Consider the following 24,458-nt stretch of genomic DNA (forward strand, 5'->3'; position numbering starts at 1 on the left):
ATAGTTAAGGCCTATGGGATGTTGGGTTTCATTAGTCAGGGAATTAAATTCGTGTTGAGAGAGAAAAAAACAATGCTGAAGAAACATAGCAGGTCAAACTACTTTTTATAGCAAAAATAGATGCATAACCAATGTTTCAGGCTTGAGCCTTTCATCAAGGTATGGAAAAATGCCAGCAGATGCCTGAACAAAATGGTGGGGGGGAGGAGCACAGACCCAAAGGCAGGAGGAAATAGGTGGATGAGGGACAGGTAAAGAATTAATAGGGAAAGAAGACAAAGGGAAGGGAGGGAGAAAGGAGAGTAGCTTAGCAGAAACTGGAGTAGTCGATGTTAATGCCATCCAGTTGGAGAAGGCCCAAACGGAAAATCAAGTGCCGCTTCTTCAACTTGTGGGTAGTCTCGGTGGGATAGCATGAGGCCATGGATAGACATGTGTGTATGGGTATGGGACCCGGAATTGAAATGATTGGCCACAGGGAGATCTCTGTCACTGATGCGAACAAAGTGAAGGTGCTCAGTGAAGCAGTCTCCCAGTCTGTGCCTAGTCTCTCCGATGTAGGAGAAGGCTACAAAGAGAGCACTGGATGTATAGATCACTCCTGTGGATATACAAGGGAAGTGTTGCTTCACTTGAAAGTTTGTTTTGGGGCCCTAAGTTGTGCTGAGGCATGAGGTATGTGCAGAAGTGTGGCACTTACTGCGTCTACCGGGGAAGGTGTTGTGGGGGGGGGGTGCAATTGGTGGGAAGGGATGAGTGGACAAGTGAGTCATGGAGGGAGCAGTCCCTATGGAAGGCAGGGAGGGGAGAAGTAGTGGGATCATGTTTTAGGTGGCGGAAATTATGGATAATATGTTGGATGCGGAGGCTGGTGGGGTGGTAGGTAAGGACAAGGGAAATCCTAGGGGAAAAGGGAGTCAAGGCATATGAGCGGGAAATGGAAGAGATGCAGGTAAAGGCTGAGTTAATGGTGGTGGAGGGGAGCCACGATTCTAGAAGAAGGTGGACCTTTCAGATGGACTGGAAGTCCTCATCTTGGGAACAGATATGGCGGAGACGAAGAAATTGTGAGAAGGGAACAGCACCCTTGCAGGAAGTGTATTCGAGGTAGTTGTGGGAGAGCTGGGTTTGTAAATGTCTGTAGAAAACTAGTCTCGTGATATGGAGACAGAGAGATCAAGAAAGGAGAGAGTATTGTTGGAAATGGACCGCCTGCCTTTGGGTCCACATTCTTCCCCTATCCCTCCCCCTCCATTTTGTTTGGGTGCCTGCCTACATTTTTCCATACCTTGATGAAGGACTCAAGCCCAAAATGTTGATTATGTATCTTTATTTCTTTGGCTTGGCTTCGCGGACGAAGATTAATGGAGGGGTAATGTCCACGTCAGCTGCAGGCTCGTTTGTGGCTGACAAGTCCGATGCGGGACAGGCAGACACGATTGCAAGGGAAAATTGGTTGGTTGGGCTTGGGTGTTGGGTTTTTCCTCCTTTGTCTTTTGTCAGTGAGGTGGGCTCTGCGGTCTTCTTCAAAGGAGGTTGCTGCCCGCCAAACTGAGAGGCGCCAAGATGCACGGTTTGAGGCGATATCAGCCCACTGGCGGTGGTCAATGTGGCAGGCAACAAGAGATTTCTTTAGGCAGTCCTTGTACCTCTTCTTTGGTGCACCTCTGTCTCGGTGGCCAGTGGAGAGCTCGCCGTATAACACAATCTTGGGAAGGCGATGGTCCTCCATTCTGGAGATGTGACCTGCCCAGTGCAGTTGGATCTTCAGCAGCGTGGATTCGATGCTGTCGGCCTCTGCCATCTCGAGCACTTCAATGTTGGTGATGAAGTCGCTCCAATGAATGTTGAGGATGGAGCGGAGACAACGCTGGTGGAAGCGTTCTAGGAGCTGTAGGTGATGCCGGTAGAGGACCCATGATTCGGAGCCGAACAGGAGTGTGGGTGTGACAACGGCTCTGTATACGCTAATCTTTGTGAGGTTTTTCAGTTGGTTGTTTTTCCAGACTCTTTTGTGTAGTCTTCCAAAGGCGCTATTTGCCTTGGAGAGTCTGTTGTCTATCTCGTTGTCGATCCTTGCATCCGATGAAATGGTGCAGCCGAGATAGGTAAACTGGTTGACCGTTTTGAGTTTTGTGTGCCCGATGGAGATGTGGGGGGGCAGGTAGTCATGGTGGGGAGCTGGCTGATGGAGGACCTCAGATTTCTTCAGGCTGACTTCCAGGCCAAATATTTTGGCAGTTTCCGCAAAACAGGACGTCAAGCGCTGAAGTGCTGGCTCTGAATGGGCTTTATATTTGCTATATAAAGTACACTCTATGACCTACTGAGTTTCTCCAGCATTGTATTTTTACTTCAACAAGTTTCTGCAGACTTTTGTGTTTTACTTTCAAGAGTCCAGAGGTCATATTGCAACTATACAAATCTCTGGTGAGATCACACTTCGAATATTATGTTCAATTCTGGTCACCTCATTATAGGATGGATGTGGAAGCTATGGAGAGGGTCCAAAGGAGATTTACCAGGATGTGGCCTGGAGAGAATAAATATCTGATGAGGCAAGGTTAGCAGAGCTAGGACTTTTCTCTTTGGAATGAAGAAGGATGAGAGATGACTTAATAGAGGTCTACAAGATTATGACAGGCATAGATGTCGTAGTCAGCCAATGTCCTTTTCCCAGGGTGGGAGTAGCAAACAACAGAGGACATGTGTACAAAAATGAAGAGAGGAAAGTTTAGGGGAGACATCAGGGGTAAATCTTTTTACACAGAGAGTTGTGGGTGCCTGGAATCCCTGCTGGGGATGATAGTGGAGGCTGAAACATTAGGGACATTTAAGGGACTCCTATACAGGCACATGGATGAAATAAAAATGGACTATGAATTAGGAAGGGTTTAGTTTTATTTTTTAATTTTAATTTTATTTTTAAAAAAAAGTTTAGACATGCAGAATAGTAACAGGCCACTACGAGTCCCTGCCACCCAATTTACACAGTTTTGAAGGGTGGGAGGAAACCAGACCCCCTCCCCCCCGAGAAAACGCATGCAGACACTGGCCCAGAACTGATCGCTGGGTTACTCCATGTTAGTCATCCTGACAATTTCCTATTGTCAGTGATGGCCAATTTTGTCACTAGCACCTCTGCAAGAGGGAAGTGGAATAAAGTGAGAGCCTGTTTGTGATTTCATTTGGAAACTTGGCTTGGGTGTTATTTCTTTTCTGGTTTTATGCCCTTTCTCTGTTCTCTGTACAGTGGTGAAGGAATTCCAGGAGTACGTGGAGCCAGAGGAAGGATCTCAAGGATCCCCACAGAGGAGAGCTCCGGTGCCTGGTCAGGAAGATGAGGAGGTTGTTTTGCCATTGGGTGAGAATGTACTATCGCACAACCTGGGCATTCCGGTACTAGTTGTCTGTACAAAGGTAGGTTTGTAATCAATAAACTCCCAACACTTTGTTTTTGTAAAATGACTGACTTCAGATAAGTTTTAATGTTTGTCTAAATTTGATGGAAACTTTGAATGTTACAGGTCTGTTAGATGGGTTATAAAATTTACCACCTCCAGCAATAGGCAAGATTGTAGGTAATTTTTCTCCTCTGCAGCTAAAATATGCTGCAGTCTATCAGTTAAAGTAGTAATTTGTGGTTTAATGAATTGGAATTTATTAACCTAATTTCCCAGGAATCATTCAAACCCTGATTAAGCTGATTATATTGTGTCCGATACCTTTGTTTCACTTTTCTCAGCTACATGAAAATAAATTGTGAATATCAAGTTGTTCAGAAAATGAGATGTGAGAGCTTGTCTCAGGTTATTCAGGATTGTCTCATGCAGTGTAATTTATACAATAATAGAAACTTAGAAAATAGGAGCAGAAGTCGCCCTGCTATTTTCCCATCCACGACTCTGCTTCACTGTTCATAACTGATCATCCTTTGTTTGTCATTCTCGTATTCTTTGATCTCTTTAGCAATAAAAAGATCTGTCTATTTTGTAATAATGACTTTGCCTTCACTTTTTCTGCAATAGAGAGTTCTACAGGTTCACCACCCTTTGGATGAAGAATTTTCTCTTGATCTGTTGTAAATGATATACTCCGTATCCTAAGACTATCACCCCAAATTCTGGACTTTGAGTTCCATGTGATGCCCTCTCATTCTTCTATGGTCCAGTGAATATAGGTCTAATTAACCCAATCTCCTCTTGTACATCAGTCTCAAAAATTGATTTGATAAATCTTTGTTATACTTCTTTCATAGGAAGAGCAGAATTGGGTAAGGATAATGATACCAAAATTGTATACACAACTCCAAATGTACAGCTGCCGTAAGGCATCTTGATTCTGCACTCTGTCTGACAAAAGAGGTCTGCTGGATATACTCTTTCATTAAAATCACCAATATTTAATCCTTTGTTGTTTTTTCCAAAGATGACTTTTTAAAATATATGGTACGATAAGGGAATTTCTAATCTGAGGGATTGTTATCATAATAATATTGATGTCTTTTGATCAATTAATGGTTAAATATGATATACCTTTTAACACATTATTTTGTTATTTTCAATTTAGGGCCTTTTTGAGAGACCAATTGGGACCTGAAATGATTTTAAAAGATCTTTCAAATTTGGAATAAATTATGGTTGATGGAATGGTTTAAAAAATTATTTAAATTGCATAAATATCATTACAAGAACAGATACCTAAAATAGGTTTGTTTAATTCAAAAGGAAGATGGGAATGAGATTTGGACACGATAATAGATCAACAAATTTGGCAGAAGTTGTGACAAATACTATTAATGTACGATATAGATTACTCCATTATAATTTTTTTACATCAATTATATATTACTCCTCAAAAATTGAGTAGATGGAGATCGGATTTATTGGATCAGTGTTTTAGATGTGGAACAGAATTGGAAACTTTCCTTCATTCTACGTGGTCTTGTTCAAATGTTAACCCTTTTTGGGTTTGTTTGTAATTTCTACAACGGATCATGGGAGTGAATTTTCCTTTAAATCCTGAATTGCTTTTTGTTAGGAAATTTTGAAAGTGTTACTCCTAAATTATTGTTACCAGATTCTCAATTAAAGTTTAAGTTGGTCTTAGTAATAGCAAGGAAATGTGTCACTGTAACATGGAAATCTGATGTTTCTTTAACATTAGACAGATGGCACGCTGAAATTCAAAGCTGTGTTCCTTTTGAAAAAAATTATGTATAATTTAAGGGATAAATAATTTTCATTTTTGCAAATTTGGGGTCTGTATGCAAAAATAATGAAATTAAAATTATGTATTTATTAATTTTTTTCTTGATCAGTGAATTTTCCCCTAAAAATATAAATATTTTATGATGTTTTTGAGGTCTTTGAGTGTCAGTTGATGCAATCCGATTTAATTATTTGTAATAGTTTTATAATGAAATATCTTGTATATTAGTTTTGGGATCAGATTAGCTTGAGGGGAGGGTGGGTTACTAGGGTTTTTTGAGTTTGTTGTTTTTAGTTTGTATAAATAAATTTTCAACATGTCAATATTCTATTATGTAACTGTGTTATAATGTTCTTAATTTTTGACATTATATATGTTAAATAAATAAAATATATTTTTTTAAAACCAAAAAAAAAGAGACCTGCGAGCCATCTGCCAATACTGCTTGTTGTATTTGAATCCTTGCTTTTAGTATCTTCGTGTACAAAGTTTTGTTGTACTTCCCTTTCACCATTCGTATAATGATCCTTGTTTCCAATGTGAGGGAAGCCTTACATTGAATTCTGTTAACCCATCTGCCATGTGTTTGCCCAGCCATCTAATTTACCTGAATCTCTGCTTTCTCCTTGCCTTGCTCCCTGTGCTTCCCCCTCCCTCACCAGAATTCTGAAAACTTTGAGATGTTACATTTATATCAATGATTTGGATAAGGGAATCCGAACACTGGTCCCTGTTGCAGCCCAGTAGTCGTTCAGAAACAGACACCTTAGGCCTTTTCACAACGCTGTGCAAAATTTTCCCGTGAACTGGCAGTGTGAAAATGTCGGCCTAGGAAAATTGCCCAGGTCCGCGGCCCTACCTCTTAGGTAAGTCCGTGGAAACCTGGTAATTTTCCCAGAAAAACAAATGGCCGGGCAGGGGAAGCGTTGTGACATCAGTGCGTGGCAGCTGTGTCACCTAGACAATTAAAATAAAGAACCATACAACAGAAATCCTGACAACAGTGGTTCATTTCAGTGCCACTCCGGCACCTTGTGGTGGCAACTCAATGTAGGATCAATAGGTGTCGTTACCTTTAATCCCCCACACAGCTGGAACCGCTCTGGATTTCCCAGAGCAGTTCCAGCTACATGAGGGATTATGGGTAATGAAGTCAGCCATTGATCCTGCACTGTACTGCCATTGTGAAATGCCTAGGGTAGGAGGAAATTGGCAGGGGGGGGGGGGTCCTCATTAAAATTTTGGACCATATCTCCAAATCTGAATCTCGTTCAAAATGCTGATTGGAGAACTGGGTAAAGAAATTCTTTAAAGACGTGTGTTAACGCAGTGGTTCTCAACCTTTTCTTTCCACTCATATCTTTGGCTTGGCTTTGCGGACGAAGATTTATGGAGGGGTATGTCCACGTCTGCTGCAGGCTCGTTGGTGACTGACAAGTCCAATGCGGGACAGACAGGCACGGTTGCAGCGGTTGCAAGGGAAAATTGGTGGGTTGGGGTTGGGTTTTTCCTCCTTTGTCTTTTGTCAGTGAGGTGGGCTCTGCGGTCTTCTTCAAAGGAGGTTGATGCCACTCATATACCACTAAAGTAATCCCTATGTCATCAGTGCTCTGTGATTAGTAAGGGATTGCTTAAGGTGGGATGTGAGTGGGAAGGGAAGGTTGAGAATCACTGCTCTAGACCCAATTGTTAATGAAATATTTTGCTTGAGAAAAATTGTCATTGACCCATTTCCTTTGGAGTTATGAAACCGTGCACATAACGAGTCAGTGATTAAAACAGTGATTTTTCAAATCATTTTCTTTCCACTCACATACCACCTTAAGTAATTCCTTAATAATCACAGAGCACCAATGGCATTGGGAATACTTAGTGTTATGTGAGTAGAAAGAAAAAGATTGAGTACCACTGTGTTAACATGACAATGAAATCCCGTAACCAGTTCACATATAGTGAAGGTCGGTTTGAATGAACAATCGGGAGCGACTTAAAGGTCCAATTCCAAGATGCTGAGTACTCTGGTTAGAGTAGCCTCCTGCATAATGCGTCATTGCTAGGGGCAGGACCCCCACTAAATTGCTGGGGAGGGCAAATTCCAGGGAATTTGGACAGAGGTGTGAAAGACCCGGGAGATCCTGCCCCTCTGGGTATTTCACCTGGATCCAAGTAGGGTCACTGCTTGCCCGCAGTGTGAAAAGGCCTCTTGATTCTTCCTATCTGCCAACCAATTCTCATTCCATTCCAATTTTTAACCGCAATCCCATGAGCTTTAATTTTGCACATTAACCGCTCATGAGAACTGAATACAGCATGTCCACTGGTTCTCTGTTACCTATTCATTACATTTTTAAAACAAAAACTCAAAAGCATGATTTCCATTTCATAAGCCTTTACTTTGAGCCCTGTTAATGCTTTCCAAGCGTTTCATTACTATATTTTATTAATACCAGTACTATGGTCTTATGGTCTTTAACTCCTGTATTTCTCTTTTTTAAAATGGGTTTAAATTTGTCATGCTCCAATATGTTGGAACTGCTCCAACATCAGTTGGATCAGGATCCAAAAGATTTTGTGGATTAACCAGGGCTTCTGTGCCCTGGAATGTTGATTCTCAGCTGAGGAAATTTGACATTCTTTAACCTCATTAATTTCCTGTTTTATGTTCTTTACAGATAATAATTTTCTTTTTACACTATCCCACCCCCAAAAGACCTAATGGGGCATGGTTAATTGTTTCCCGATAGTTGAGGAAGATTAGATGTTGCTAATGTCCTCTTTATGGTGTGATTGAGTATGACTGAGTACACAGATGATCTGTAAGCTGACTCATTCAGATCAGGAAAGTCCCTTCTTATTTGGTGGTTAGTTGATCTTTACTGGGCCAGAAATAGGCAGAATATATGTGGAAGCAATACCTTTTGTAAGGAAAGGAGAAGCTAGAAATCTGAAAAGAATAAAATGCAGGGAACACCCAGTGTCGAATGGCATTTGTGGAGAGAAGCAGAATTAATGTTCTAGCAGAGGGTCTTCAGCCAGATTAAGTTTGCTTCCCTTTCCATTGATGCTGCCTTAAATGCTGAATGTATTTGGTGGTGTTCTTTGTTTAGTAGGAAAAAAAATCAGTTGGCCCCACAAATATTTATGAATCTAGTATCTTTGCACAGGTCTGTGAAAGCGCTGGTTGAGGGTGCAGATCCAGCCCAATCGATGCAGTGCACAAAAGTACCTTTAACGTGGATGCTGCAAGACCTTTTGAGTTTCTCCATCGCATTTGTGTATTGCATTTGACCCTAGTGTCTGCAGATTTTCTTGTTTAAGTCCAATCCATGTGATAGCTTTTAGTTACAAAGTGACACCACCTGGTAAAGATGAGGTACTGCAATATGGTTTTGTAAGTGGGGAAAGTATTGCATTTGGTGGGAAGACACTATTCAGCTGAACAAATCAGTGCCTATAGTTTTCCCTTTCAAGACGCCATCTCAGTCCACTAGTTTTTCTGCTTCCAATTTTTTTAATTTTCAATTTAATGTGATTTTAAATGTGTAGTTCAAGATTTAATTTAATGTCATAGTGATAAAACTATGTCATATTTCATGAAATTTCTTTTTGCCTGCTGCAAGGCAGACAGATTCACCACCAGTAGGAATTGCCTAAGTGCCTCTTACAGTACTTGCAGTCAGACATGCAGTCAGAGAGAGAGAAAAACAAAGTGTCCCCCCTAGAGCCATTGAGTGTCCATAGATTCGCCTCCAGTGCTTCTGTGACCAAAGAGTTCAGTCCAAACCATCGGCAACCCAAGCTTCAGATCCAAACCTCTGACATGGTCAGGAACCCTTCAGCGCCCTTGGCACCTCCTCACATCCCAGTTCCAACAGCTGGTACCCCACCAGCCAATACAAGCCAGTCTGCAGCCCAGTCTGAGACTACAGCAGACTCCAGCAGCCCACAGCTTCCATGGGTTCCTCACCTTGAGTCCCTAGCAACCCGCCACATGAGCTGGTCTCTCAACCTCAGAGCCCCATCGCTGGTTTGTCACCATCCCCGTGGGTTATCTCCTCCACTTCTCCCTCTCAGATGGTTCCTGATCTTCCTTTCCTCTGGTGCCCTGTTCCAATCCTCCACTGCCCCTCGTGGCTGCTGCCAAATATTAGGTGCTGTTATCTAAGCGCATGCAGAGCTGACGGCAGTTGACTGGGCGGCTGGACGCCGCAGGAGCACTGTATCTCCGCTTCCCCGCGGATCTGCGTCAGAGGCTGCTACAGTCGCTCCGTCAGCGCTGCCACCTCCACTTATCTGCATTTACTAATCTAATAAAATCTGAAATAAATTGGGAGATTGCTCTAATGGCTTTACATTTAATTCTGTTTCTTCAAGTGTCAGAAATTATCTGACTCCATAATTTGAAATGCTTCCAGCCAGTTACAGCTCCTCCATCGACCAAAACCCATCTGAGTTGTTTTGTATTTTCATTATTGACACTGAGAAAGAGTCAGTTTAATGCAGCATAGAGAAATAGCCACTTTGGTGCAACTTGTCACTACCACCATAATCTGTTATTTCAGATTTGCAGCATCTCCTGTGCTTTGCCTTGATGCTGTAATTCATGCTGTTGTATTTGTGTGAAAGGAGTTTCTCAGTCTTTTGCTCTGCTTTGTTTTTGTAATACAATCATTTTCATTATTTGCTTGCCTTGTGATATCTGGTGCAATGTTTTGGCTATCATAGGATGTGAAATCATCTAAAGACTGAACTTTTTTTTAAAAAAGTCACCAGTGTTAAAAGTGATCATGAAGTTGTGATTTTGTTAATTAAAGTCCAACTGGGTTGCTGACCTTGTACTTCGTTCAGAGAGCTACCTTCCATCCATATAACATATAACAGTTTATGGCATGGAAACAGGCCATCTTGGCCCTACAAATCCACGCCAGTTTACAACAACCTACACCTAAAACTGCAAAAAAAGCAGTTAAGGGATTTGGTTGTAAATCAATTATAAGAATTGCTGAAAAATTACCAAAGGGACAAAGCTTTGGAGATGATGAAATGAAAGTTGCCCACAGTATATTGGCTGACCATTTTTTTAAAAATTCCTTTTATGCCACACTTTCTTCTCCACCTGAACTCCAAACTATCTGGCTGAAGACCCTCTGCTAGAACATTAATTCTGCTTCTCTCCACAAAGGCCATTCGACACAGGGTGTTCCCTGCATTTTATTCTTTTCAGATTTCCAACTTCTCCTTCCCTTACAAAAGGTATTGCTTCCACATATATTCTGCCTATTTCTGGCCCAGTGAACTCCAAACTATAGGGCCTTTCAAGCAAGGAAAACAGTGTAAAGGCAGAGGTTCTTCACCCTTACACCTAAAGATTTACCTCTCTGAATGCTCCACTTGACTCTTAACTGTTTGCCTCTGCTTATCCCCCTTCCTCGTTTTTCTTCCCCACCCCCCCCCCCCACCTTTTTATTCAGGCACTTGCTTGTACCTGGTGAAGGGCCCAGGCCCCAAAAGTTGGCTACTCTTTCCTTCCTATGGATACTGTGTGATTTGCTGATTTTTTTTTTCCCCCCTCTCTCCAGTGCATTTTGGATTTGCACTCAACCCCAGCATCTGCAGACTTTCTTGCTTTAACGTTTACTGAAGGAGGCTTTACTCTGAAATTTAGAAGCCCGCTCTATTAAATGAGTGATTCAGGAATGCAGTCTTGACCAAGGGTGGGCACTTGTTGCTCTGCTCTCCCAATAGGTGGGGAAGTGGTGCAGCTAGTAGAGCTGCTGCCTTGTAGCCACAGGCACTTGGGTTCAGTCCTGACCCCTGGTGCTGACTGTATGGAATTTGCACATTATGATACCTTTATTGTCATTTAAGACTGTAAAGTAGTACATTGTAATAAAGTATGAGATAACATTCCTTCAAAACCATAATGCTATCTACATATCACGAGATTACACAAAAACAACATAGACAACACGAGACTAGGCCAATTCTACACCAGACAAAACAAATGAAAAAAATACTCTCGACTGAAACACAACTGCACAGAACTACATCGTGAATTTTTAAAAAGTGCCAACAGTACGGTAAAAGATGAAAAACTAGACAGTAGTCACAGTGGAGACGAGTTACATTTTCGTAGACTTAGATTTTTAAAAAGTCTAATAGCTTGAAGTGAAGAACCGCCACACAGTTCACATGTCCATACAGGCCTGCAAGCTTCGGCAAAGTAGCGATAGAGACCCAAAGACTTCCTCACCAACCCACCATCTGACGCAGGGTCCTGCTCTTCGAGATGGCACAGCTTCCAAAACCTCTGGGTCAGGCATTTGACCACAGCCACTCTTGGCTCCCTGACACTTGCACTGCACAACACTCAGACCTCCGATCCTCCCAGCCAGGCACATGACACAGCCCACTTTGGCACACCTCCGCAAAACCCGCCACAGCATCTCCTCTTTGGCCACTGGCAGCAAACGACGTCGAAGTCTGGGGGCCTCATCCCCACCACAGAGGTACAATCACCATAGCAGACCAGGCCGTGCAGCCCTGCAGCTTTCTCCCAAAGGTCTGTACCTTACTTCGTGGTTCTTAATTTCCACAGCTCCACATCTCCACAGCGCTTTACTGTCCAATGTTCATCAATTAGGAATTGTTGCACAGCACCTTACTTAACAGTGTGGTAGCATCAGGTCTGGAAGAACTGCTGCAGCCACTGCCATGGCACCATCACTGTGTGTGAATTTCCTCTGGGCACACTGGGTTCCTCCATTCCAAAGATGTGCAGTGTGTGGATGGTTTAATGGCCGCCCTAAGTTGCCAAGTTGCCCCTATGGTAGGTGTGGTACAATCTGGACAAGTTAAGAGTGTGGGAAGAATTTTTTTTTGTGGGGTTGGTCTAGGATTGGTGTGAATATGTGGTTTACGTTCAGAATGAACCTGGACTATTTCTGACTCTGCTTCTAAATAGGTTCATGTTGAACTTAAAAATAAGGAGACCGCAGTTTTAACGTAGATGAATAGAAACCATTCCTGAAGTGCCCTATGTCGAATGTCATTCGTTTATTGGAGACAGTTGTAGGCACTGCACTTCGGTTCAGAGAGCTACCTTCCATCCTCTCTCCTATCACTTCTCAGCTTTATTCTTTTCTACCCTCCCACTTGACTCTTAATTGTTTGCCTCTGCTTATCCCCCTTCCTCTTCCTCCTCGTTTCTCTTCCCCCCCCCCCCTACCTTTTTATTCAGGCACTTGCTTGTACCTGGTGAAGGGCCCAGGCCCCAAAAGTTGGCTACTCTTTCCTTCCTATGGATACTGTGTGATTTGCTGATTTTTATTTTCCCCCCTCTCTCCAGTACATTTTGGATTTGCACTCAACCCCAGTTACTGTCATGGCAGAAACGGGCAGAAGGGTTAATAAAAATTATTTAGAATGTCTTTTATGGCTGTGGCAGATTGTTACTGCATTCTGTTATGTGATTGTTATTGTCTTGTGTTACTAATCTCTTTTTTTCTCCTACAGTGTGATGCAGTCAGTGTACTAGAGAAAGAACACGATTACAGGGACGAGCACTTTGATTTCATTCAGTCACATATTCGTAGATTCTGTTTAGAGTGTATCCTTCAAAGTATAAGGGAGTGGCACTGTGGTGCTGAGATTGATCCGCTGTCCTCCATCCCACCATCGGTTACATCTGGATAGAAGGGGTAGACAGGAAGCGCAGTCTTCTATTTTGCCCAATTGGCTGCCGTCTTCATTTTGCAAAAATATAAACCAAGTTCTATGATTTCTTGTGGACCACAAAATTCCTCGAAGACTGCAGGGAAGGACATCAAGGCTACAACAGCATAGAAGATATTGCAATATCTGTTAGTTTCAGCCTGTCAAGTCCAGCACTGTTTGCTTTTGATTTACAGCAGACTTGTAGGGAAGAAATTGGACTTGCTTTGATCTGTTCTTATCATCCACCGCAGCTGGTAACTAGTGGCCACCACAGAGCAAAAAAACAGGAGACTTGTCATTGCAACTGCCATATTCCTGATCCCAGTTCTGCTGCAACAATACGTACAGTGTGGGTCCTGGTTTGCAATATCAGTAAGAGTGCAAGTGCAACTTCTAAAACGGTAATAATAACAAAACTTAGCAAGCCACAAAAATATGCAGATGTAATTTTATATGTTCATAAAGAATAAACAGGTTAACTAACAAATGGAACTACCTGGCCAAGGTTCCTGAGCCCAGCTCCAGCTGGCAAACAATTCACTATAAACTACAGGAGAGGACTCTAGGGGAACGCACAATGTTTATCCACATTCCCAGCACTGCCTGGCTGATCTCATGGGTACATGAATCTATGGATAGTCAGGACAATGTAGTAATTTTATAGCAAAAAATAGTATTCTGGAGAAACTCAGGTTGAGCGGTATCAGTGGGAGAAAAAGAACAGGCGATGTTTCAAGCTGGAGCCCTTCAAGATTGAGAGTGCAGACAGCCAATATGAGTCCAGATTTGGGGTTTGGTCAGGATCCAGAGGGGAAAAGTGAGCCAGGGAAGGGCGAAGGGTAATGGACAGGCGGTCAATTAAAGAAGAAAAGAATGTTGATCTCTTGTACAAAGGGAGAGATAGAGGTCAAGAGAAGCAATGGGGTCAGGTCGAGGAAGATGAGTTCATACAGCATGGTGGGGAGGAAATGATGACTGAAGACAAAGACTGCCAGTGCTGGAATCTGATGAGAGAAGGTGACAATGGTGGACGAATGAAAGCCATTTAGGAAAAAGTGGACGTGGAGTTGAAGGGAGAAGAATCTGAAGGGGAACATGGGTGGAACAGGATGGAGCGGGGGAGGGATGGGAAAGTGGACAAAAAATGTGGGGGGAGGGTGGAGTTAACAAGATCAACTCTTCAGAAACATGCGAAAGAGCTTCCTAATGTGATGAGGAGTTCTGCCCTGCCACCCTTGTTCTTCTCTCATTTACCTTGGCATTTTCTTAAAGGGCACGCAGAAAATAAAATCCAAATATATTTCTGGTTTTGCGATATTAGGAAGGCACTCCCTAATTTCCGTGGGAAGTTTCCTGGCATTTTCAGGCTGTACAAACCAACTGATCCACTGAGGCCACAAAAGGTGCAGTTTCATTACCCAATAGTCTCACCTAGGGTACCAGAGGGATCCCATGTCATAATTTCTTCTGATTGGTGTAGGCCCCAACCCAAGCCTCACCCCTCCCAATAATCAATAACTTTGTGAAAACTACATCACATGAAGAATTCATCAATAACTACTTGCAGATAGGTTTCAAATGGCAGTTACCAATTGGATAAGAGTGAAACCCAGGAGAATTGAAAATGGTTTTAAGGTGCAAAGACAACAGATGTTGGTTTGAAAGACTAGTAGTTTTGAGCTGAGAGCCAACTGTGTTGATTTAACGGTCACTTAAGTGCAAGAATGAGCAAAAAAAAACTATTTTAATTTGAATTAGCAGTTCTTTTCTGTTACCTTGAAGAATTAAAGTAACATTTTCACTTTTATAACTTAAAATGTAAGTTGAATGCTTATTGAGCTGTTACACAGTCATTGTAGCAAGGCAACGTAAATCAGTGCATTTAATGGCAAGGGAAAACAATTTTACTTTCACTTTCGTACATATTTCCCTGTCAAATTATTTCCTTAACCAGTGTTTCAGACGGTGCTGCCTTGATTTATACGTCAATTAAAGAAGAAAAGAATGTTGATCTCTTGTACAAATACCTTGTCCACAAAATGTATGACTTCCAGTTTACTACACCTGCCTTGGTGGTTGAAAAAGATGCAGTTTTTATGTAAGTATCCATCAGGGCTCAATGTCACTTTCCATGTATATATGCAGCCTTGTATTTTTTCATGCTGTATTCATGACTAAAATTTTATTTATCGATGATCAACCTTTACATACATCCTCAGGAAAAGGAAAGAAAATCCTCATGTAACCCATAGCTGACCTAATTGTTAATTTTATTATTGCAGCTCAAAGGCATTTTTCGTGTGCGGAGCTTGTATTGATGTCTGAGGGTGTGGTGAAGTCTTAACATCTTAAGAGTTACAGGATTAAATTATTTCCAGTGATGGTTTACTGTTGGTTCTGTCTATAATGTTCAGTCCTGCAGGATGGGACAAAGATAAGAAAATTGCTATTTTGTATGAAAACTTTGCAACGGTGAAGCAAGATGATGCCTATCAGGATATCATTGGGAAGCCTCTGATCAAAAAGGTAATGCCAATGAGTGCTCAGTTAAAGACACTCGTACCATCAAATCAGTTTCTTGCCCACTGGACTGGGAATCTAGTGAATACAAGGCTCAGACTTGGATGAGTAGTCACGAGGTACAGGGTACATAGTTGTCTGCTGGTGGTGTGGTCCTCCAGCTTATGGATTGCAAAGGGTGGATGTGGGGGAATGGGGTTTATCACAAAAGAAATAAATAATACTCGGTTGTTGGGTAGGAAAACCAAAGCATGGCGTCTTTCTGGAGTTAAAGATGCAGATTAGCCATATTCTCTCTTGTTTGTTCCCATTGTTCAGTAAGAGGTTATATATGCACCAGTGTAACGACTATTTGAATTGCTGTCTCGGCGCCTGCAACCTGAATTCAACCCTGGTCCCTAGTGCTGTCTGTGTGAAGTTTGCACATTCTCCCCGTGTCTGTGGGGATTTTCTCTGGGTGCTGTGATTTCCTCCCAACTTCCAAAGATCTGTGGGTTCCTGGGTTAAGTTTGCAATGTCAATTTCTGCTGATATGTATCTGAGTGGTAGAATCTGAGTGGAGCTTAATGGGAAAGAGAAATGAGATGGTGGAAAATGTATCAATATCTGTGTGTGATTCTTGAAGTGTTGTTTGGCAGTGTGAGAGCAACATTCCTCAGTGATCCAAATAATTTTTTTTTCCAGCCAGTCCATGATAAAGAAGTGGCCTCAGAGGATGAGCAGGTTTTCCTCATGAAGCAGCAGGTAGGTGTGTGCCATTACAGGTTTTTACATATGTTTGTTCTCTCAACAACCTTGGAGGCAAAGCAACAAGCTGCTGCAGGGACTCGGCAAGTCGGGCAGCATCTGTGGGTAGAAATACAGCATGTCTCTGTTTATCCAAAATGGTTGGGTCCAAGCTTATTTCAGATCAATGGGTTTTTTTTGGAGAACTGGTAATTTTTAAAAAAACAGCCCTGTCGCAACAGCAAATCACTTGTAACTGTTTAAATAATAAGTTAAGGCTTTTTAAGCATTAAAATAATATTGAATTCTCACCCAAAAAAATGCTGGTCACCGCTGATCACTGACACTTCCCCACCGAGGCCCTGCTCGTGCCGGGAGTCCAAGGGACACGCTCCTGCCCAGGAGCCCATGGTTCGCTGGTGCTGCTGTCGCCGGGAGCCTGACGACCCAGCCAGTTTGGCTCCGAAACAATTTCAGATAAACAAGGATTTCTGATTTGTTTCAGATATCCTCATTTATCCAAAATTTTTAAAATATTTCAGATAACTAAAGATTTCTGAGAATCCAATTTTAGATAATCGGAGTTATACTGCAGTCAGTCATCATTTCAGCTCAGGACCCTTTGTTTGGTTTTCTTTCCCTCTTCAAAGGGTTAGCTGAGTTCTTCGAGCAGCTTGCTGTTTGCTCAAGATTCTGGCATCTGCAGTTCTTGTGTTTCTCAATGGAATGAAACACAGAAGTCTGCAGGCGCTGTGATTTTAGTAAAAACACTAAATGCTAAAGGAACTCAGCTGGTCTCACGGTGTCTATAGGAGGTAAAGATATATTACTGATGTTTCAGGCCTGAGCCCTTCTTAAAGGTATAGGCAAAAAACAGGCAGGTGTCTGAATAAAGACTGGGAGAAAAAGAGAAAAGAATAGAAAGGGGCAGAGTCCAGACCAACAAACAAAAGATGTTAATTGGATATGACAAGAGAAAAGGTGGGAATTGATTTTGGCTTTATGAAAGGCGAAAGAGTGAAAAGGAGGGGGAGAGAGAAAATTACAGGAAAGGAGACCAGGACAAAGAGGGGTCTTGGAGGGGTTTTAATGGAAATCAGAAAAAATTCAATATTAATGCCATCCAGTTGGAAGGTGCCCAGACGAAGATGAGGTATTGTTCCTCCACTTTGAGCGTGGTCTCAGTCTGGCAGTACATGAGACCATGGATAGACATGTCAGCAAGGGAATGGGTCAGGGAATTGAAATGGGTGACCACTGGGAGAACCATGCTATTGTGGCAGACAGTCAAGCAATTTCCCAGTCTGTGCCCAGTCTCTCTGATGAAGAGGAGACCCATTCCCTTGCTGATGTGTCCTGGTCTCTTCCCTCCCTCTCCTTTCAAAGAGCCAAAATCAATTCTCACCTTTCCTCTTATCATATCCAAATAACTGCTTTTGTTGGTCTGGATTCCTCCCACTCCCATTCTTCCCCTTTCTCTCTCAGATGCTTGCCTACTTTTTGCTTATTCCTTGAAGAAAGGATCAGGTGCAAAATGTCAGTGATCTATCTTTGCCTCCCATGGATGCTGTTCCTCCAGCATTTACTAAGTTTTGTTTCTCTCGATGGTCTGTCGCAGTATTTCTTTAGAGTGTTGGTTGGGAAGCTGGAGTATGTTGCCCTCTGCTGGTGACAATGTAAACTCTTTCGACCATGAGAGAACAGGGTATGCAAACTTGCTTCATGGTTTAAATTTGAGTCCCATGATAAATTAGGACAGGTGACTGATTTCCATCACAGCTCGATGTAAATTATTTTTAGAGGAGAGAGGCAATTCTGTGCCTTGGTGTGTTGTGGCAGCTTGTCTTATTGTAGTTGATGCATTTTCAGTTCCTGTGTGGTTGCAGCAAATAAAGAATTTCAGTCATTTGTACATTTTACTCGTGTATATAACTCCTATCTTGTTGCATGAAGACCCAGCAGCCGAAAGTAGAATTAGAGGAGGACAGTGATATGTTGGCCAGAAGTGTGGAAACATTACTGAAATGGGAAGGGTGAGACTTTGGTACATTTGAAGGTCATATTTTAAAATTGCACATTGCAGCTCGTTTATCTTTTATTCAGATTTAACAGCATCTGTTAGCCTTTTAAGGCTTACTCTCACCACAGGGGCTATTCATTGTTGCTTGGGAAACAATCCAATAGGATGCAATAACATAGTGGTCGTTACCAAAAGAGTACCTGGAGACTGGAGCAGTTGATCCAGAGACACTAGTTTAAAACCCACCAGGGATGCCAGGAAATTTGAATACCAGTCATTAAATCTGAAATGAAAAGCTGTGTGTAGAGCAACTTGTCCTAGAAACTCAACTGATTCACCAATTTTCTGTTAATAGGCATTTTGTGCGAATGAAAATTCAGCATTTCAAATATTTAAACATTTTTTTGTGGGTACATGGAGGTTGAGATGACCTCTCATGAGACCTTTATCGCTCTTCCAGTACAACCTTCTCTCTGCCTCTCATTAACAGAGGTTACATCTAGGAGTAATGTCAGAGGAAAAGAGAAAATGATTTTCACAAAACTTTAGTAAAGCAAATTGGTGACCTCTGTTTGACAGCCTCATGATCACCTCTGCTAAAGCCAGCTTTTTACTTATTGAATTGTATTGCTAAAATCGCCCACAAGTGGGGTTTGACCTTGCATTCTCTGCTTTATTCATTCAAACCACTGATTTACCAGCCAGTCACTCCATTGTTAATGGCTTTATTTTATAATTTCATAAATTAGATCAGCCATGATCATATTGAATGGCGGAGCAGGCTCGATGGGCCATTTTTGGCCTACTCCTGTTCCTACTTCCTATGTTCCTATAATGCCCTGTATTGCCATCAAAATGATTTATGGAATCTTTCCATACCCACCTTTGCCAAACCTGCAAAGTGAGATTACATACAAAGTGTCTTATTTATTGCTTGTTGACTTGTGTATTGAAACGTAGCCTCAATCGAGTGAAGTTTGCGTGAGGTTTCCAGCTATTTTTTTGACCAAGGTTCAAGGTCCCTAAACCGTCATATACATGATACACAAAATGTATTCGCTTTCGTTTGCCTATAAAGACCAGTGCCCCTACGTGAAGAGAGAGAAGTCAGAGACATCAAGTGGCCACAGATCCTACCACCTCCTCTGATGCCGCTACCTCCTGCGCTTCCGTAACTTTGTAGCTGCTCAGCCTCCTGTCTGTTCTAGTGGTGAATCTGAGCTCTCTGAGTCACCCTCCTTGGCCCCGGTTCTGAACTCCCAAATGCATTTGGAAGCTGTTAATGTCTGAGAGATTTCAGGAGCCCCCAACACTATTAGCACAGCCATGAATCATGGTTCTAACAAGTCGGTTTCTAGCAGCCCGTGACCTTGTGTGAGCCCTTTGCATACCGAGCCCTTCACTGGTCTGCTGCTGTGGTCTCTCATCTGTAGGGTCTTCTCCTTGGATAAGGGTGGTGTTCTCCTGTTCTGGTGCCCTGTGCCGTCCTGCTGATCCTGTGGACCTTGTAACCCTTGTGGTCAGGGCTGCCAAGCACGTCTGCTAACTTGGGTACAAACCCATGGATTTTTTGTTTAAACACTGGTCCTATTCTGCAGGCAATTAAAACTTGCAAAAGGCTGTTGGCATAACAACCAGGCAATAGGACTCTGCGGAGGAGTGCTGGGAGACGTGTCGCACACCCCACTCCTTCTGGGACAAGATCAGCAATGGCGTTGCCTTTACTGCAGATGCAGCAATGCTGACATTAATTCTATCTGCAGTGAGACTATACCACTCCTTTCAAATCTATTCTAACATTAATACTTTGTTTTCTTGCAGTCTCTCCTTGCCAAACAGCCTGCCACTCCTTCAAGACCTGCTGTAAGTCTGAACTAAAAAGGCAAAAATGATCAGATAAATGATTTTTTTTTAAAAGAAATAAGTAATCTTCTGGGGTTGGTCTTAGTTACCATGAAATTGTCTCCTCTGGACTTAACAAACAAAACTAAGATGTCTGTTCTGTGGGCTTCCTTTATCTTGCTAGCATAAGTAACATTGGGGCTCTGATGCTTAGACTTAGCAGTGCTAGAGCTTGTAGCAGGGTCTTTCACTCCTGGACTCACAGACACAGATTAAAAGAAAGTTGAGTGGATCCTTGAGGTTCAAGCTGTAGAGCTCTTGATTAAACTGCATTTCACTGATGGGCAATTTATTCTGAACTAACATGCTACCACAGGGGGACAATACTACAGGGATGTGTATGGAATGGCATTTGGTTGCACTCCAGGGGGGAAGGCAAGTTGTGAGATTCTGAATATCGCCCACGTTTATGGTGCAGATCTGCCAGAGAGTGAAAGACCCTCACCAGAGGTTCACAAGCAAAATACTGCAGCTGCTGGCAATATGAAATATAAACAATGTTGAGAATATTCATCAGATTGGGCAGCATCTGAGGAGAGAAACAGTTAATGTTTCAGTTGAAGGTGGAGGGTGATGGGAACAATCCATAAAATATTATAGTATGAAAAAAAATTTGAATTTATTGCTAAATATACAGGTATTTGTTGAACTCAACCCTTGGTGATTAGTGCTTAATTACACCTTCTTGTATCTTCTCTCACATTTAAATATATTTTCAGATTTTCATTGCACTGCAAAAAGTGTCTGCCTCAACCACTCAGTTAAGCAATTAACCCAGATCCCCAGAAAATTCTCACTCCTTTTCTGACAATTTAAATTGATCATCTTTGATATTAAACATGAAATAGTCTCTTGAAATGCAAATCTATCTGATTTAAAAAACTGAGTATATTGGGAATACTCAGCAGATCAGACAACAGTTAGAGAGAGGAACTGCATTTTCTGTGGATGAACTATCAAGACAGGAAATGTTCTTCATATTAAAAAAAAAACTTTTAAAATATCCTCAGAACTTCTTTGATCTTTTGCTCCGATGGAAGGAAGATAAATTCATATCACACTGCATCCTTCACAGTCTTGGTATGTTCCAGACCATCTTAGAGTCGTAAAGTGAACTCTGCCTCTCTCCACGGTGTGTTTCCAGCATGCTATTTTAATTTAGATGTGATTTTAGGTTTTACCCGTTCCTGGAATGTAAGATTTTTATGAACAGAAAGTCAGGGAGGCCAACTGTGCTGGTTAAAGGCAAAGTTAATTCTGTTTTTATCATTGTAAGGGAAGAGAGTTAAATTAAAATCGGCATCAAATGCCAGATTTGGGAAATATTCTCTCGGAATGCAAAATTAGTTATGGTGTATTTTTTAAAAATACAGGTACACGATCCTTTTTCCGGAACCCTTGGGGGACAGTGTATTCCGAATCTTGGATTTTTCCGGATTTCGAAAAACCCACCCGAATTGTGCTGCCGTATCCACTCCCACCCCCTTCCAGTCACCCGGAGATCTCCCCCGACCGCAGGTCACCTGGTCGCCTCCCCCGGCCGCCGGTCCCCACTTGCCGGATTTTGGAGCTTTCCGGATTTTGGATGTCCAGATAAAGGATCGTGTACCTGTATATTAAGTAGCTTAGGCATAAACACTGGTCTTGCCAATAGCCTCCCCAATCCTGAAAATGGAGATGATCTTGATTTTATTGTGATCTCTTCCAGGACACTCCAAGGCAACCAGGAGGTTCCCCCAGGACCCCAAGACAACCAGGTGGAACAAATATGGTGACTGCAGTACCACCCATTTCATCGGGAACTCCAAAAGGTGAGTGGTGCCAGTGCCAGGTGCTCTGTTGGATGGATGAGCCCCTGAGCGAAATATCATGTATTTTCCTTAACAGATTACAAAGTAACCATGAGCAAAATCAGTTATTGCAGTCAGTTTGAGCACAGCAAGAGCCAACAACAGAAATGCTGATTCAATCCTACATCTCTGGCTCCATTGCTACAGCTAGGTGTTGTTGGTGTAGCCGTGGAAAATATATTTTTTAAAACATTTTCTGTGGTGGCTGTAGATGGAAAAATGGTAATGGCTGTGTGAGGAAGGGGTGGGGATGATCTCCAGAAGTAAGAGGGCAAAAAGATAGATGAGAACCGGAGGCGGGTTCATTCCCAATCAGCTAGATGATTGAGATGAGCCAAAGACAATGCTCTCAATGGTGTCAAGCAGCATTGAAGTCAGAAAGGATGAGAGTCAACTAGGGTGCAATCACCGCAGGTGGTGTGTGTCCGGAACGAGCTGCCGGGGAAGCTATAGAAGTGGGTGCACATGTGACGTTCAAAAGACATTTGGACAGATATGTGGACAGGCAGGGCTTGGAGGGAAATGGACCACATGCAGACAAATGGGATTAACCCAGTATGCCAGCTTGCTCGGCAAGGATGAGTTGGGCTGAAGGGCCTGTTCCCTGCTGAACAACTCTGTTTGCCCATTCTATGTGGCTTTTGAAGTTCACCCATATTGTCAAGTCTGGTGGTCTCCTATCTAAAAAAGAAATTGCAATCACTCTTTAAAAATGTCACTTCTCAAGAGATTTATTGTCATGTAATAAAAACAGCTTCATATACCACGAAGTTGTCTTTTGTCTGCCGTAAGGCAGGAAGGTTCACTATCGGCAGAAATTGCCTGACGTGCCCCTTACAGAGAAAGAAGCAAAAGAGAGTTCTCCTCAGAGTCAGCGAATGTCCTTGGATCCTCTCCAGCCTCCGCAGCCACACAGAGTCCATTCCAAACAGTCGGCAACCCGAGCTCCAGATCCAAATCTCCGACACGATTAGGAACCCTTCAGCACCCTCTCGTGTCCCTTTTTCGATACCTGGAAACCTTTCAGCCAGTCTCCAAGCAGCCCATTGTCTGGTTTAACTCCCTTGACTGCAGCTTCCGTTGTTTTCTCTCTTCAAGTCACCAACAGCCTGCTTCCTATGTGTTCCTCAGCCGCAGAACCCCTCACTGGTTGTCCACTGCCATGGTCACTGTCTCTTGGGTCATCTCTGGTTTTCCTTCTCAGTCAGGGTTGGTCTCCCTGTTTTCCGGTGCCCTGCACCAGTCCCTCTACTTCCCTGGAGTCTGTGACCCCTAGTGATTTGCTGCCAATTAAACAGGTTGTTTAAAGCCGCCTATATACGGAACTGACGGCAGTTGGACTAAGGTGGTTGGGCCCCTTGGGAGTGCTGTATCTCCGCTCCCTGCTCCCAATAGGTCTGCACCAGCAGAAACAACAGCTCCGGCAGTCCAGCCATTTTAATTTCAAAAGTTCCAAAACGTGTTACGTATCAGTGATTCTGCTTTTCCAGGTCTAGAGGGTGGGGGGGATTTGTACCAACTCACTCGTTCTGATATCTCCAGCATGGTGTGTCATTCAATCAAATGATGGCCAGTTTTCAGTATTCTACATTGCTTGACTGTTGCCAAGAAGGCTAGCGATGCTCACCAAGAAAATTCCAATTTACCTCCCCCAGAAGCAACAGCCTCTGTGGGAAGAGTTCCAGGTTTTCGCTGCCCTTGATATTGGCTCTGATCTTGTCACCTGGTTCCACTTTGTTCAACTATTTTCTTTTCTATCTATCTTTGCTGAATTCCATGACTGTTTTAAGATGTGATGTTCTGTGCTATCAAAATATTTTTACTTCAGGATTGTATCTTGTCCTTAATACAGGAAAAAAAAATCCTTGTTATCAGGACTAGCCAAAAACAAAATTGAGGAAAATAAATAGGCAAAATAGAAGTTTAAAGTTGGCGTGCCTCACCATTAGTTTGCTAAACAGGCAATATCAAGCAATTGGAAAATACACTCATCCGGCATCTACCAATCCCCCAAAGGTGCCAGAGGTTTTACTGTACAAGGGGAATCTCATGAAGTGAGAGGAAGTCTTGCATTTAATCAGTGTTTTTCATAACTTTACAGCCAATAACTTGCTTTTTGGAGTGTTTTCACTGTATAAATGATGGAAAGCTGGATCCAATGTTCATACAGCAAACCCCACAGCAGGAGTGTGATTACAACGAGATGATGAATTTTTAAGTGATGATGTTGGTGGGTTTAAATATTAACTCGGATATTGGCTGCAACCTTTTTTTGAAATGACATTAATCTGCCTGTCAGGGAAGACCAAAAAATTTGATGACTGTCTCATCTAAAATGTGTTACTCCCTCAGTGTTCTGGGTATAGATTTACGGAGAGAGGAGATAGATTTAAAAGAGATCTGAAGGGTAACTTCTACACACATTAAGTGGTGGGTATGTGGAATGAGCTGCCAGATGAAGTGTTGAAACAAGGACAGTTGTAACATTCGGTAGGCATTTTGACAGATACTTG

The 24,458-nt window shown here is 42.5% G+C and overlaps 1 protein-coding gene across 1 annotated transcript in view; it reads left to right on the forward strand.

Moving 5' to 3' along the window:
* Window positions 1-24,458, forward strand: part of dync1li2 (dynein, cytoplasmic 1, light intermediate chain 2) — a 72,014-nt gene that overhangs the window by 28,191 nt on the left and 19,365 nt on the right. The window contains exons 5-11 of the mRNA XM_069902039.1: window positions 3,254-3,420; window positions 12,727-12,820; window positions 14,890-15,025; window positions 15,342-15,453; window positions 16,132-16,191; window positions 20,015-20,056; window positions 21,804-21,906. Of these exons, the coding sequence (XP_069758140.1) occupies window positions 3,254-3,420; window positions 12,727-12,820; window positions 14,890-15,025; window positions 15,342-15,453; window positions 16,132-16,191; window positions 20,015-20,056; window positions 21,804-21,906 (714 nt within the window). The remainder of the gene's footprint in view (window positions 1-3,253; window positions 3,421-12,726; window positions 12,821-14,889; window positions 15,026-15,341; window positions 15,454-16,131; window positions 16,192-20,014; window positions 20,057-21,803; window positions 21,907-24,458) is intronic.

Source organism: Narcine bancroftii, chromosome 10 (assembly GCF_036971445.1).
Source record: "Narcine bancroftii isolate sNarBan1 chromosome 10, sNarBan1.hap1, whole genome shotgun sequence".
Classification (NCBI taxonomy): domain Eukaryota; kingdom Metazoa; phylum Chordata; class Chondrichthyes; order Torpediniformes; family Narcinidae; genus Narcine; species Narcine bancroftii.